The following is a 16583-nucleotide window of genomic DNA, read 5'->3' as shown; positions in this document are numbered from 1 at the left end:
GCACACAGCAAAAACCTGGACAACCCGACACATCAACCTCTCAGCCCAAGGGCGTGCTGTCTCCTGTTATCTCGAAACACTCATTTAAAAGGGGTTCAAAGCAGGGTCCTGAGGCCACAGCACTGCCTGGAGCACCGTCTCCTCTGAGCTGTGACAAAGCAGGAGCTCCAGGGCACCCTGGGAATCTGCGTGGGCCGCTTGTGGCTCTCCTTCAGAAGTCAAGGCGTGATTCTTAAGAAAATAGTCAGATGCTGGAGAGTGACCTCGTTTATTAGGTCACCATCTTTGCCACAGAAAGACCATAGTGTTTGTCCATAGCCTGAAATACTCAAAGGCCACGGTGTTGAAAAGAGGGCGAGCCTTCAGGTCTCTTTGTCACCATTAATAATGGTCCCCGCTGGTCTCTTCTTTTTGCATCAGAAAAGCTTTCTTGTATTTTTTTTAAAAGAGGGGGAGAAAACAGCTGTGTGGGATTTGAGAATGGGATTTTAATGGTCACTGAAGACACACAAAAGCTTTGCTCTGATCCTGAAGTGTTCTGGGGCAATTGACTCCTTTGTCTGGGGCAGCAAAACAAGCTGGCTGCTCAAGGAGAATAGAGAACCAACTGGAACGTGTGATTGAGGTCTCCTCAGGCCAGATCTTCAGCACATTTGCAAAGAGCTGTTTTCAAGCGTCTCTTCATGACATTTCGGAATCGCTTTTTAGTGTTCGGCTCATTTTTACCTTGTGAAAGAAACTAATTTGGAAGGTGCTTGGCATGAATTATTTCTGTAGGTCTTTTTCTCTGGCAGGAAAATGGAAACCGTGAATGACAATATGAGTTTGTTTATGTGAAGCAGAGCTTTCACTGTGAGAAAAAAGAACTGGTGCCCTCTTTTCCTCAGGGCAGCCCAAGGGGCATTTCTCAGCCCTTTGCTCAGTTAAGAAATTGCAACAGATGTGGGATATTGTGAAGCTTCTCAAAATGTAACCTTGAAAAGGCTTTGGGGGAGTTAAATAGTTCTGAGGAGGGGTGGGCACCCAGAGCAGTGGGAGCCCATCCAGTTACTTTTTTCAGTGAGAACCAGGTTCCTTCTTGTCCCCCCATGGACATCACCCATGGAAGGATCCGTTTTCTGCCAGAGGAACGCTGATGGAGCAGACCATGCTGATCCAGCTCTAAGTTACGATAATAGGGCGGTTGGAATCATTGCCATCACATGAGCAGTTTCCCCTTAGGCGAAGGAGTGTTATGGAAACAGCTGTTCCCAAAATGGAACTGGCCTGGGCTCTAGGGGGCTCTGGACAGCCTTGGTTTTATTTACTTTCTGCCACTCTTCGTGACAGTTGGCTTCTTAGAGCCATGAAGGGGTTATTCTCATTTACTGGACTGCTTGCTGTAGGCACTGGGACAGTCAGGTGGGACACAGGATAAAAAGTCATGACTTCCTGGTACATAATTCAGCCCAGCTTTTCATGGGAGATGAGCTGAACCCAGAGCAATTATGGAAACCATTATCCAGTAGGGCTGCATTTAGAAAATAAGTCTGGAATTATAGGCTCTGTCTGCCACAGATCCATGCATCATACTCATTATAATATTGTTTGCCAAGAAAGCAAGAGTTTAGTCCACTTTTAATTTGTTTAAAAATCGTAGAATTAAATAAAAGTGATATGGGAATATTGTAAAAAAAATACAAACAATATAAAAAAGTATTAAGACTCAGAGTATACTTTATTGAATGATTGCATTTAATTTTAGAAATAATATTTGAAATGTGGCATATTTTGGCTTACTATGATTAAAAAAAAGCCTCATTTCTGTTTTTTTAGATTATGGAGTGAATAATGAAAAGACATTTCTATTGCTGGTAATAGAGAACTTTGTCATATTTAACCCTAAAAGTATATATGCAGATTCCATTTGCAGGATAGGATGAAAACGAATGTTCCCTCTTACAGACTTTCAGGAGATTATCATAGCTAATTTTATCATGCAATATTTTGTCTTCTATTTCTTGGCAGCTTAACTATAAAAGAGAATGTGTTTATTCCAGTCAAACTCCCCTAATACCCCGGAGAGAATCCTTGGCAAAGTCTTGAATTGTGATTCAGTCTGCTCTTTTGTTAAATGACCTTTTCCCCCTTAAACCCAAATTCTTGATCTCACCGTAGGTATATTTCACAAACAAGCTGTGGGTCCTTGGCCAAATTATTTAATGTCCCTAAGTCTCTGTTTCTGTAAAATGGAGCTAATAATAGCACCTCGCTCCTTAGGGTTGTTTTTCGGACTAAATGAGATAACGTATGTGGGGCTTTGGCACGGTGCCTGGTAGATCGTGAGTACTCCACAAATGTTAGCCAGTAGAAAGGCCATTTTGATGGTTATGATGACGATATTTGAATATTATACCAGGGAACCCAATTCAGTATATTCACGTTATCTTCATATCCTAAAATAAGATATAAATCCACATTTAACTAACAACACCAGAAATATAATCAGAAGCATAGTTTATTAATTGCCTTGTAGTTTATTCTTTCAGGAGATATTTACCAGGGTTTACTCTTTGTAACATAGTAATTTTGTTACAAATATGAAGTGTGCTATCTTAGAGAGCTTGTAAGACCCTTGAGATCACCCTCCCCATAGCCACCAGAGAGTGACCTTTTCAAAACACAGCTTCTGGTCATATTCCTTTCCTGTCAATGGTTCTTTTACCTACAGAATAAAATTCAAATGCCTGGCACTCAAGAACTTTTTCAATCTATCCCCAACCTTCCTTTCTTCCCTCTCCACCTGTATGTCATGCATGAATCTTCACGACCTTGGGGAGATCCTGTTCATCCTTCAAGGCCTGATAGAAATGTGGCCTCCTCTAGGAAGCCTTCAGGGATGCCACCGGCCAGAATTAATAGCACCCTCCTCTCTGTTCTTTTAGCACTAGACTTATGTTCCATGAAGGGTTTTCACCTTTATAATTCTTCTGACAGCCCTGTGAAGTAGGAGAGTCCTTGAGCGCTTGCGCTAAAAAATAATAAGGACTGCTGTGATCCCAGCCCCCAAGGAGCTCATGGTCTAGGGAGAGAGGTCCTGTAAACGCCTCTAACAGTGGGTGACAGGGATGCTGGCAGAGGGGTGTGCACAGGGAACCCAGAGGTGGTGCACATTCTGTATTCAAGGGGTGTGTATGGGGGAGTGTGGGGTCAATGCCATCTGTTTACCTGCGTCTCTAGCACTCACCTCATCCTTGCTTGGCCTCTGTCCCCTGACTGACCAGATCGTTTCCCCCTTTGGCTAGTCAGTTGCAGGGCTGGGACGTATTATGATGGAGCACAAGAACGCTGCATTTTATGTCCAAATGGAACCTTCCAAAATGAGGAAGGACAAATCACATGTGAACCGTGCCCAAGACCAGACAATCCTGGGCCCCTGAAGACCCCAGAAGCTTGGAATGCGTCTGACTGTGGAGGTAAGGATTCCGTCTGCCCCTTCTTACTCCTCCAGTCTCCAATATCATTGTTTAGACAGAAGGCATAAGTAGCACTTCAATGCAGGCAGTACCCACTGCACCATGGGCTTCCTACGAGCAGGGTCCATATTGGGTTCATCTTTGGCTCTCCAGTGCCTAGCTCAGTGCCTGACACATGCTGGGCTGATGCTCACTTGAACAAATAAATGAAGCTCTGCTAATACATTGGCAGAAAAAAGTGTAAATGTTGCAGTTGCATGCTTTATGCACTGTAAGTAAATATACCCTGAGCCCTGAGTGGTCTCCCAGTGTGTAGGGACTATCTGAAAGTGTTAAAATGGAGAAAGTGGTTCTGATTGTTTTTCCACTTTGGTCTCAAATTCATAGCTTATTGATTTTTAAAAAGTATCCATCTGGGGGCTGGCCCCGTGGCCGAGTGGTTAAGTTCGCGCGCTCCGCTGCAGGCGGCCCAGTGTTTCGTCGGTTCGAATCCTGGGCGCGGACATGGCACTGCTCATCAGACCACGCTGAGGCAGCGTCCCACATGCCACAACTAGAGGAACCCACAACGAAGAATACACAACTATGTACCGGGGGGCTTTGGGGAGAAAAAGGAAAAATAAAAATCTTAAAAAAAAAAAAAAAAAAAGTATCCATCTGGCTATTTTGTTAAAACTCTATGAAGAGTTTTTAATTGTCTCTTATAAAATGTTAACTCTGAAGCCAAGCTCACTTAAGTTCCATGGGCTTCTTTCCTACTTATTAGGAAATGTCTCCCCTTTTATTAAATGGAATAAGGGCTGGCTATGTTGACACTCTGTGGGCTCAAATGGAAGGTGTGATCTGACACGGCGATTTGTAGGTGATGTCCACAGCGGAGTGCACGGGACCCCCGGCGGACCCTGCCTCTCCTTCCAGTGCCTCCCAGAGCCAGCTTTAGTTCCCACCTAAATGACTCCAGACTCTACTGCAGGACCTTTTCAGGTTTAAAAATCAGATCCTCAGATTGACCGTGTGATGCCTACCATATCTTTGGCCTGTTGTGAAACCCCAGAACTAAATGCAAAGTTGATAAAGAGGCACTTTGAGGCATCTGTTCACACTTGTTTGTGACCTTATTAAGATGTATTTATAGTACTAAGAATGTTAGTAATAATAATTGCTAACATTTATTGAATACTTACCTATGCCAGGCATCATGCTAAGGGTACTACATGAATTATTCATATGGCGGTTGTGTCACTGCAACAATTCTATGAGGTTAAAATGATCCCTTGAAGGTCACACAGCCAAGGAGTGGGGATTTGGAATCAGAACTCAGATTTGACAGACTCCAGACTCCTCCCTTAGGTGTGTGTTCGTTAAACACTATTATATCTATGACTTATGGGTAGAAAAAGACCATGACAATTAACAGAAGAGAGACGATTAGGAACCCAAGAGACAACGGATTTTTATAGCATCTTGTCAATGACAAGCTAATTCCTAAGAAACATGTGCTTTTAGAAATCCTTTTGTTTATGGCTATTCTTCTTGTCATAAACTTAAAAAAATAAATAAAGTAAGGTGCCTCTGGCCCCTCTGTCAAGCTGGGTTGAATTGCCTGGATTTAGTAGACTAACTGAGGGAGGTCAGGAAACGCCTCAGTGTAAGGAGAGGTCACTTAGTAAATATAATTGATAAAACAGGGGAGACTTCCGTGACCCGAAGAGTCTTCATTTCACTAGGATGTCATCAGCTGGGTGAGGGTGATTTCTGGGTCGAACTACCAAATTGGTTCCAGAGCAGAGAACTGCCTCTCTCAGGGCTCCTGTGTTGCAGGGGCTGCCTGAGCACTGTGAGTCCTGATTCTGAAGCGTACTCAGGCGGGCCCCAGACTTTGGAAGTAGGTGACACTTGGCTCCTTGGTTTCCATCATTGCACTGTGCTGTGTAGCCCTGTGGGTAAACATCAGGTGCTCACATTGCCACCCATTCAGGGTCAGTGGCAGGGCAGAACAGGGCTCATGTCGCTGAGGTGGGAGTTAAGTCAGCAGAGGGTGACAGGCCTGACCAACGTCTGATCTCATCTGCAGAAAGATGGGAAAGGGCCTTGCTCACCTCGGGTCATTGGTGCCCCCAGGTCTGTGCCAGCCTGGTGAATACTCTGCGGATGGCTTTACACCCTGCCAGCCCTGTGCCCTGGGCACATTCCAGCCTGAAGCCGGCCGTACTTCCTGCTTCCCCTGTGGAGGAGGCCTCCCCACCAAACACCTGGGAGCCACTTCCTTCCAGGAATGTGAAACCAGAGGTGAGGACTTGGCAGCCTGCCTTTTTCCAGAACTGAATTTCCCTTTTGAGAACCACGGTAGTCTGGTAAAGCTCCAATCAGGCCCAGCCCAGAGGTGATCTGTGTGGTGCCCCAGTGGCCAGGAGGTCAGGTGCCAGCTCCATCCACCCCTGCAAGATGTGCAGGGAGCACAGGACCTCCCCAGGCATGTCTCCCCCAGCTGCCTTGGCCCCTTCGGACGGGCTGACTAGAGGGACGATAGGAGAGATGAGCAGGTTTTGCACACAAGTTCCTCAGCTCCTTCCTTCCAGCCTTCCTCCATCTCAGCTGCCCACTCCAGAACAGGTCCTACCCCTTCTCCAGAGCCCACCCCTCCTGCCTCTTACAGGAGCCCAACTCCAAGCCCAGTATCAGTTCTGCGCGCCCCCCCCAGTACTCACTGACGTGCTCTGCGTGGAGACTGGAGTTTTGATCATTTATGCCTTACTCTGCGTGGACCATGAACTCTCTGAAGATACCTGTGCCTTGCTCCCTTTGTCTTTTTCTCAGTGTCATGAGTCACAGGTCCCACCCAAGCTGGCTATTTAGGGAATTGTTGATTAGCCCCAGATTAGTAGGGAAGCAGTACTTCACTTGGGCATAAAAATTTATTTCATAAACTGTGGAACCTTTTATGTTGCATTTGATGCAAATACAGTCTTTGGTTTTTTTTCTTTCTTTCCATCTTCCCCTGCCCCCACAGTTCAGTGTTCCCCTGGACATTTCTACAACACCACCACTCACCGATGTATTCGTTGCCCGGCAGGAACATATCAGCCTGAATTTGGAAAAAATAGTTGTGTTTCTTGCCCAGGAAATACTATGACTGACTTTGATGGCTCCACAAACATAACCCAGTGTAAAAGTAGGTTTCTTTCTAACGCTTTTCACAGTCTTGAGTAACAGGGCAAGTGCCTGGGTCCACCTGGGGACGGGGGGTGGCAGGGGTCCCAGGTTCATTCAGAACCATGTAGACACTGTTAGCCCAGCTCCCGGCTCTGCAGAACAGCTCTGGAGGAGAACAGAGCTTGACCCCTCGCTACTCACCTTTATTGATCTTGGCTACTTCTCCAGGCACATACACAGGCTGTACTTGCTGTAATTTCCTCCTGGCGGCAAAATTTCAGTCCAGCCCAGTTCAGCAAGCATTGTCTGAGGACCTGTTATATGCCAGGCACTCCAAGCAGAATAAGTCTCTGGCCCTGCAGGCAGCACAGGCCTGGGATTGCAGAGGAGGAAGCAATTCACTCTGTCTGGAGAGATGAAGAAAGGCTTCTGGAGGGCATGAGAAGGTTTTGATGGGGAGGGTGGAGGAGAGCAGGAGAAAGAGATTTATGCACAAGAGAGCAGCTGGGAGGAAGCACAGACTCAAAAAAGTAAAAGGCTTTTGGGGAAGAAGACACAGGCCATGACAGAGTGACGACTGTGTTGTGCCTTCATGACTCATGGCATTTGCTCTTCCAGACAGAAGATGTGGAGGGGAGCTGGGAGATTTCACCGGATACATTGAATCCCCGAACTACCCAGGCAATTACCCGGCCAACACTGAGTGTACGTGGACCATCAACCCACCCCCCAAGCGCCGCATCTTGATTGTGGTCCCTGAGATCTTCCTGCCCATAGAAGACGACTGTGGAGACTACCTGGTGATGCGGAAAACCTGTGCGTCTCACTCTCTGCTCCCCTCCCCTTCTAAGGGCATCCGGGAAGCCTGACGGCATGTTCCCCAGCTTTAAATGTGAGAAGCAGACCAAGAAGGTCACCTCCATATTAGAACAGAGATGGGACATGAATTTGCAGAGTTTGCCAAGAAACAAAGTTTAGACAAAAACCACCTGTTGAAGTCTCTTGCTGAGCCCCAGAGGTAGTGATCCTGCAGGTCAGCCTTCCCCTCTGTGCTCACTGGGACCCTCTTCCACAAGGACACAGAGTCAATGAAGCTCGTCCAGGCCTGGCCCCAGACACTTGCCTCACCCTGGCAGGCAACTCATGGCCTGGGGACTGACCAAGGCCAAGGCACAGTCCAGCTAGGAGGGACCCTCCTCTCATCCTGACATGTGACTCAGTGTCCATAAAGGGACGCTGCCATCCACACAGCGTAAAGGCAGTGTAGTGAGTGGGCTCTGCAGCCAGACAGCCTGGATCTGAATCCCAGCTCACCTCTTATTAGTTCTGTGATCTTGGACATACATTCTGACTCTTTCTGTGCCTCAGTTTCCTCATCTGTTAAAATGGGGGTAATAGTTGCTACCTCCTACGGTTATGACCCTGGGCGAGTTCTTAATCTCTCTGTTAATGAGGTAACAACTGCAGCCACTTCCTATGGTTTATGGAGGGTTAAGTGAGATAAAGTCCATAAAGTGCTCAGCACACTGTCTGGTCTTGGGAAGCTGCAGTAAATGGCGGTGATTAATGCTAGATTACAGCAGGTCAGCTCTGGAACGTGAGGGCCCTCTCCTCAGCTTCTGCAGCGAATGCTGTGGCCCGGGCTGCTGCTGTTTGCAGAGCCTTGGGCCTTTCAGTTAGCTTTCCCTGGGGGCCCACAACCACCAGCTGCATCTACTCTATTTCCAGGACTTTGGCCCTTATGATGGCTCAGCGGGGCCTGAAGAGCTCTTGAGCGTAACTTGTTTTATGGCGTGAGCGTTTGAAAAGATGAGCGTTCACTGTCTGCCTGCGCAGTGATGAGTCTTGAACCCCACCCCCCCTCCAATTTCCCTTGGCAGCTTCGTCCAATTCTGTGACAACATATGAAACCTGCCAGACCTACGAACGCCCCATCGCCTTCACCTCCAGATCGAAGAAGCTGTGGATTCAGTTTAAGTCCAATGAAGGGAACAGTGCCAGAGGGTTCCAGGTCCCATACGTGACATACGATGGTAAGCACTGTGAAGCTCAGGCTGCAGAATGTGGAAGGAGCTTCTCTGCTTTGAACAGAACCGACTTCTGGGCCAGCTGGTGGATTGCTGACAAGCACACACGCTCAGAAAGGCAGGCAGGATAAGGAGAAAGGACATTGCTGACTCACAAGTGCCAAATTTTAAACAGGCATTTGAGGACACATAGTAAGTGCTTCTAAAACATGAAAAGATGTTTTAGAAAATAAATAAGAGTGAGCAGAGCTTGGTGGGTAAGAACATGGTGTTGGAGTCAGCCAGCCTGGGTATAATCTCTTCTGTGACTTTGTGTATGTTACTTAGCATCTCTAAGCCTCATTTTTTAAATGTGTGAATGAGGATAATCATTAGACTTAATGTGAGATTCAATGGGATCATCTATAAAGGACTTGGTGCAGTGCTCAGCACATAGTAAATGCTCAGTGAATATTAACTTATTATGACTGTGGCTTTTATTATATGGAATCCTGAGTAGGGGGAAAAAGACCCAAGTTCTGGTCCTGTCTCTGCCACTAGCTCACTGTGTGATTTTGGGCAAGTCAGATGACTTCTCTGGTTTCATTTTCGTTTTGTTAAATGAAGAGGTGGTCCATCTGAGCCCTGGGGCCCTACCCAGCTCTGAGACTTGGTCAACCTCATAGTCTTGGAGGACCTCACAGTCTAGAGGGGGAAGAGTCATCTGTTCATTCATGAATTTATTCATTTATCTATCCAACAAATATTTAATAAGCCTCCTGTGCCAGGCACTGGGTTAGGTGCTAGAGACACAAAAAAGTACATTGTCATAGATGCTATAACAGGGCATATACAAAGCTCTGAGTGAGCACAGAAGACAGGGTAGCAGTTAACTTTGCATGGGTTTTTAGAAAGAGCAGAGCAAAGTCTCAAGAAATTTGGGTCTTGAGAGAACATATGAGTTTTCTTATAAATGGGAGGAAGAGCATTCAGGAAGAGGGAACGACATAGACAAAAGGATGGAGGACCTGGCATGTTAGGGACTGATGAACAGCCTGATTTGGCCAATTGGTAGGGTGCATGAGGCTTAGCAGTGAGGAATGGGATTAGAAGGTGGTGAGGTTGGGCTGTGAAGAGCCTTGAGTGCCAAGCTCAGAAGGGTAGATCTAATCTTACAGGGAGCCCTTCAAGGTTTTTAGGCAGACAAGTACCAAAAGGAGATGGGTTTCCTAAAAATACTTCACATGGTTTATTTCTACCATGTGACACAAGCTAGAATCAGCATCCCTGTGCCTGAAGCCACGTCAAACACCCAAGACGAGGGCTCTTAGTCTCGGACTCCTACGTGGACACAGATGCCTCCCATGTGGCTGTGCTGAGAGAGACAGAGCACCTCACCTACCTGAAAGCAGCCAACGGACAACCTCCCCCATCTAGAAATCAGGATGGAACCAAAAGCCAATGAGACTCGAAAATAAACATCACCAAAGCTCACACACTTCAGTCTGGCTGTTCTCAACCCTGCCTTTGTGACACACGAAAACGTCTGGGCATTTGTTTTATTCAAGAAAAGAGTTGTAGCTTGAACCCAGGGAAATTACACATAACCCTGGTTAGGCCCATGAGAGTGTGTCTTGCACAGCAGAAAATAGTTGAAAACTGCTGCTTTGGCCACTGGGCAGGCAGAAGCCCCGAGGTCTTCACTCAGAGCCTATTTAGTCTTTTTTTTCAACATAAATCTCAGACAAGTTTGATATCTTGTTTCCAAGCCCAGAAGAATAGAAATCACATTTCAAACGGGCAGGCGAGGCTGCTACAGACCAGCCCCCTAACCGCTGGAGAGCAGGGAGAATTGTAGTGGAGGCTGACATGTCCTGAGCATTACTGAGTACCAGGCATGCGCTCAGTGCTTTCGACGTGGCACGTTCCTCACAGTCACTCTATGAAGTGGACACAGTTGTTTCCTGATTTTTCAGATGAGGCCACTCAGGCTTAGAGATTTACCAAACTGGCCCAAGGTCACAGCAGGACAAGGTTGCAGAGCTGGGACCGGCCCAGGTCTGTGGGACTCCAGGGCCTGAGTTCTTACCTACAACATTTGACTGCTTTTCTCATGACACTTGGAGCAGGTGAGGAGACACAGGAGTTCTTAAAAGCAGAGGAGCTATTTTTTAACAGACAGCAGTCTGGAAGCATTTAGTGTGGTGGCAAACAGCTCTGAGTCCTCTCTTACACCAGGACGCAGCACAGCAACTGGCGTGCCTAGTGCTAAACTTCCACCATCAAGATGAGCTGACTCTCTGCGGTAGAGACTCTCCAGCAGAGGAATTCCAGATAAAAAACTTGTACCCAGGGGCCAGTCCTGTGGCATAGCGGTTAAGTCCAGTGTGCTCAGCTTTGGCAGCCTGGGTTTGTGGGCCCAGATCCCGGGCACAGACCTACACCACTTGTCAAGCCATGTTGTGGTGGCGACCCACATACAAAATAGAGGAAGATGGACAGGACACAGATGTTAGCTCAGGGCTAATCTTCCTCAAGCAAAAAAAGAGGAAGATTGGCAATGGGTGTTAGCTCAGAGTGAATCTTTCTCACAAAAAAAACCATCAAAAACAAAACTTGTACCCATACTCATATTTTATATCGACTGAACTAAAAGAATAAGAAGAAAGATGCCACATGAACAGAGTACCAGTGATATTGTACATGTATTAAATTAGTAATTATGAGTATTATACTATTAATTTTCATTTACCATCCCTTGACTAGGAGCAACTATTCAAGAACTCCTCCCACACAGTTCCAGTGATGTTCTTATGATTTGTTGGGTTTTGTTGCACATGATATGCACACAAAGTCATTTTTTTCTGCCTAGAATTTGAAAAAGATTGCGTTTTGCATATGCTTGATTTGAATTACAACTATAATAAATAGGCTAGACTTTGAAAGGGGGATTTGGTTTACATCGTGTGCACTGCATTTAATGTGTATGTCAGGACCAAAAATTATTAATGAGAAAGCAAACACAGCTTTCTTCCCTCCCCAGTCAGCCAAATTCTCCCCACCCCCAAACTCATTCAAAAAAGAGGAGAGAAGAGTCTTGCTAGGTGGGTAAGAGGATTGATTGTTTTACATAATACAAGGACAGAGAGGGGGAAAAAAGGGGAGAAAAGTGGAGAGGGAGAGAAAAGCCAGGAGCCCAGATGAGCTCACCAGGGAATGAGTACAGACAGAGAAGAGGAGAGACCCAAACCCTGAGCCCTAGAACCTCCCACAGTAAGAGGTCAGGGAGAGGAAAAGCAAAGGATTCTCTGAGGCCAAAACCAGTGGAGGAGGAAGAAAACCAAAGAGCATGGTGTCCTGGAAACTGAGTGAAGAAGCGGATCAAGAAGAGGTGACCAGCCAGGTCAAGTGCTACTGATGCCTCAAGGACGATGAGGACTGGGAGCTGACCTTTGGGATCTAGCAACATGAGGGTCACTGGTGACCTCGACAAGCAGTTTTGGAGGAGTGGTGGGGGCCAAAGCTGACTGGATTGGGTTTGGGAGGGAAAGAAAGGAGAAGAATTGGAGAAAATGAGTGTTGACAATTCTTTCAGGAGTTTTGCTGCAAAGGGGAGCAGAGACGTGGGATGGAAGCTGGAGGGAGAAATGGGATCAAGAGAGGATTTTTTTGGATCAGAGACATAACAGCATGTTTGCATGCTGACGGGAAAGACCAGTAGAGAGAGAAAATTTTATCATGTAGGAAAGAAAGGGCAAAATTACTGGAACAATGCCCTAGATTTGGTGAGAGAAGATGGAGCTGGTGAGCAGAGTGGAGGCATGGGCCTTGGCTAGTGCATGGAGGGTTCACCTGAGGGAAGCGGGAAGGAAACATGGGTGCAGATGCTGGTAGGTGGGGGGTGGAGGAGTCTGTGGAAGTTCTGATTGCCTTCTTAGTATCAGAGTGGTCATTGTTCTGATAGCAGTGACAGAAGGGGTGTCTCTCAGAACTTATAAAAAAAAGAAAGAAAGAGTGAGTTTGGAAATAACTAAACCATACAAATGCAAAATATGTCCTTTATTCCAACAGAGGATTACCAGGAACTCATTGAAGACATAGTTCGAGATGGCCGGCTCTATGCATCTGAGAACCATCAGGAGATACTGAAGGTGAGTACAGACCTGAGGTGGACATGGCAGTCACCCACAGAGCTCCCCAAGCACCGCTGAGAAAGGTTTTCTTCTTGTTGCACACTGCCGCCTTTCAGACATCGAGCCTGCTCTGGGCTGAGGTCAGTTTTATATCTTCACGAGACATAATTTTAAAAAATCCAGGTAGCTGTTTTCAGTGTTGTCAAGTGAAGTTGTATTTTTTTTTTCTTTCTTCTTTTTCTCCCCAAATTCCCCCAGCACGTAGTTGTATATTTTAGTTGTGGGTCCTTCTAGTTGTGGCATGTGGGATGCCGCCTCAATGTGGCCTGACGAGCAGTGCCATGTCCACGCCCGGGATCTGAACTGGCAAAACCCCGGGCCATCAAAGCGGAGTATGCAAACTTAACCACTCAGCCACTGGGCTGGCCCCTTCTTCTTCTTTTTTTTTTTTTAGGAAGATTAGCCCTGTGCTAATATCTGCTGCCTATCCTCCTCTTTTTTGCTAAGGAAGACTGGCCCTGACTTAACATCCATGCCTATCTTCCTCTACTTTATATGTGGGGCTCCTACCACAGCATGGCTTGAGAATGGTGTGTAGGTATGCACCCAGGATCTGAACTGGGGAACCCTGGGCTGCCAAAGCGGAATGTGTGAACTTAACCGCTGCACCACTGGGCCGGCCCCTGAAGTTGTATTTTTTAATTTGGAAATGGGTGGGGAAGTAGGGGAAAACTTGTTTACCATAAATCCAAACCAACCACAAATAGTATTTTCATATGCATTCTCCAAATAGTTGAAGATTCTTGGCTCCTTGTTTATCCTTCAAGCCTAAAGTTTACCAAATTTTAGATACTTACAAGTAATTATCAATAAACACTTGCCACAACACTAACCTTATAGATATTCCCAAAATTCCAATGTTGCATCTCATCTGGTTTAGAAAAAGAAAACAGTTTTTTATATATTAAGTTTTCCTTTATAAAAGTAATACGTTTGTTGTAAATAATTAGGAAAAATAAAAACTGGAAAAAAAGATAAAAATCAGAGGAAACAATTTTCACAAAGAGTTTTTCAGCTAGTCAACCTATTCCCTAACAGTGGGTCATTAGAGTTCCATTGGCAAAATGTCATAATGTTTAAATATTTTGGTCCAGTAACAAAAGTTCTGTTCTTTTCAGGATAAGAAACTGATCAAGGCTCTCTTTGATGTCCTGGCCCACCCCCAGAACTATTTCAAGTACACAGCCCAGGAGTCCCGGGAGATGTTTCCAAGATCCTTCATCCGATTGCTACGTTCCAAAGTGTCCAGGTTTTTGAGGCCTTACAAATGAGTCTGCCCACGTGCCACTCAGTACAGCATTCGGCCTGTGGGCTGGTGGGATGCAGCCGTCTGCTTCTGCAGCCAGCATAGTCGGATATCCTGCCTCCAATAGCAGTGACTCGTTAGAGTTCAATTTTTATAGGTAATACAGATATTTTGGTAAATTGAACTTGGTTTTTCTTTCCCAGCATTGTGGATGTGGACGGAGGATGGCTTTGAGGCGCACCTGCTTCCCATTGCTGAGGGCGGAAGTCTTGGCTCCATCAAGGGCTGGCTGAGCTGGACTTCAGTCAGCTCAGGTGAGACTCGCCTGTCCTTCTTGGTTCTCACTCCTCCTTGAGGGGCTGTGCTGGAAAGGAGGCCACAGGAGGGGCTGCCTTGTCTGAAACTTCAGCCTCCTCCAGCCCAACCCTCCCTAAGGGAGCCCTCTGCACCCGGATGCAGGCTCTGACCAGGCAGGGTGAGAAAGGAGGAAGGGAAGGAGGGAGAGCCCTCCAGGTGCCACCCACCCACCTGAGACCGGGGAGGACTCTGTTTCTCCACAGTCTCTCCAGCCTGTGTGACCTAAGTTTGATCCCAGGAGCTTGAGTTCTAAGCAGCGATCATTAAAAATACTTAGAGCAGATGGGGCTGGCCCCGTGGCCGAGTGGTTAAGTTCGCGCGCTCCGCTGCAGGCGGCCCAGTGTTTCGTTGGTTCGAATCCTGGGCGCGGACATGACACTGCTCATCAAACCACGCTGAGGCAGCGTCCCACATACCACAACTAGAAGAACCCACAACGAAGAATATACAACTATGTACCGGGGGCTTTGGGGAGAAAAAGGAAAAAATAAAATCTTTAAAAAAAAAAATACTTAGAGCAGAAAGAATTAGAAATAAAAAGATAAAAACTAAGCACTTCCACAGACATAATAATGCAGGTCTATTGACGGCCTTCCTGGTTGCCAGCTTCCCCCTGTAGCAAGTGCACGTGCTGGTTAGCACCTCCAGCTGTGCCTTTAGACCCTCTGATGGGCACTGCATTTGGGCCTCAAGGGCTCAGCTCAGATGTGATCTCGTTGGTGGATAAAGATCTTCTACCATCGTGAAAAGGAGATTTCACAAACCCTGAGTCAGTACTGCCCAGAGTCTGGCTTCCATGGTGGGCTTCCCACCACAGGGCGTCCAAGGTCCGGGAGGACATGGTGCAGAGCAGCCTGTCAGGGACACCTTCCTTCCTCACTCTCCAAGGTCAGAGACTGTGTCAGCTTGGAGGACAGGAGCAGTGCCACTAACCGTGGTCTCACTCTCTTCATGGTCACATCACTGCCGGAAGCAGTGACACAGATCTGGCCTCTAAGTCCCGCAGAATCATCTCACTTTTGGTCAGCACAGGGGGGGCCTCACAATCACTTTCTCCCATGGGAATTTAAATTTTCAATATTATTGAATTTTAAAAAATTTAAATCCACAGGCAAAAATCTCATTACAGTGAACAAAACAAATCCTATCAAACAAGCTGCCATTTCCCTAATGAATGGGCTGACGACACACAACCATAGTCTTTTCTTATTTCAGTAAAAAACTAACTCTGTACACAATCAATTCTCTACAGCAGAGTACTAAAAAAGACAGTTAACAAATGTTTTTGTAGAAAACAAAGACTATTTCATTATTGTTGAACTCACTTTTCACCTTGTGGTTTTGTGGTTTTTTAGCCTATTAGTAACACTGATTTCTTTTTAAGCCCTAATCAAATTTTTCTTCTTTATTTGGATGAGTCCTAAATATCCATTTCCAAATTTCTCTTCAAAACTTGGAACATCGTCATTTTTTAACATAACCATTAATGCAAGCACTTGGAGTTTATAATACTGGAACTTGGCCTACCTTTCTGAGTCTAATCGTAAGATGAAAAGTCAAATGTAACATAACCTGAGTCAGTGACCTGACGGATGTGGCGGTGGATGAGCTGAACTGCACCACCTGTCCAAGCACGTTAGTAACTTTGTGCTCACGACTGTCTGATTCTGTATTGCTGAGTTCACAAGGCGGCTAGGGATGGGAAGACACAGGGGGTTGGAAGGAGGCTGCAGAAGCCTGGTCTCTGTGAAGCATCCTCTGGGAAAAGGCCCATGTACCAGAGCTGTGTTCCTGGTATGGGCACAAGCCGTGGAGGCCCTCCGGAAGCTTCCTCTTTCTACCTGTCCACCACCCTAAGAGATGCTATGGTCCTGCTGGAAGGCTGACTGACGGGCTACTGCTACGACCTGCTGAACCAATAAATATTTATTGAACATCTGCTCTGTGCCAGGCAATGTTCTAGGCCCTGGGGATGCACAGTGACAAGATGGACAAGGTCCCTGCACTCACAGAGCTTACATTTTAGAGGGAGGAGACAGTGAACAAATAAATTACCATGAAAAGTATCAACCAGTAGTAAGTGCTATGTTGAAAATTAAAACAGTTTGCTGTAACAGATCACTGCATGGCTCCTTTAGGTTTGGGGATTGTGGATGACTTCTCTGGGGAAATG

At 46.3% G+C, this 16583-nt stretch overlaps 1 protein-coding gene across 7 annotated transcripts in view; it reads left to right on the top strand.

Annotated features, from left to right (window-relative positions):
• SCUBE2 (signal peptide, CUB domain and EGF like domain containing 2) overlaps window positions 1-14847 on the top strand; it is a 60391-nt gene extending 45544 nt beyond the window's left edge. For 4 of the 7 annotated variants that reach the window (XM_070491078.1, XM_070491077.1, XM_070491075.1 and 1 more), the window contains 8 exons: window positions 3285-3455; window positions 5577-5744; window positions 6466-6627; window positions 7227-7424; window positions 8489-8641; window positions 12686-12765; window positions 13926-14056; window positions 14257-14847. In XM_070491078.1, coding sequence (XP_070347179.1) covers window positions 3285-3455; window positions 5577-5744; window positions 6466-6627; window positions 7227-7424; window positions 8489-8641; window positions 12686-12765; window positions 13926-14056; window positions 14257-14287 — 1094 coding nt within the window. In that variant the 3' untranslated portion in view covers window positions 14288-14847. Of the gene's footprint in view, window positions 1-3284; window positions 3456-5576; window positions 5745-6465; window positions 6628-7226; window positions 7425-8488; window positions 8642-12685; window positions 12766-13925 lie in introns of all 7 variants that reach the window. The other 3 variants (XM_044753086.2, XM_070491076.1, XM_070491080.1) reach the window with 1 other exon arrangement.
• The last annotated feature ends 1736 nt before the right edge of the window (window positions 14848-16583 follow it).

This window comes from Equus asinus, chromosome 20 (assembly GCF_041296235.1).
Source record: "Equus asinus isolate D_3611 breed Donkey chromosome 20, EquAss-T2T_v2, whole genome shotgun sequence".
NCBI lineage: Eukaryota > Metazoa > Chordata > Mammalia > Perissodactyla > Equidae > Equus > Equus asinus.
Note: the sequence above shows the minus strand (reverse complement) of the source record. Positions and strands in the feature narration are given on the sequence as shown.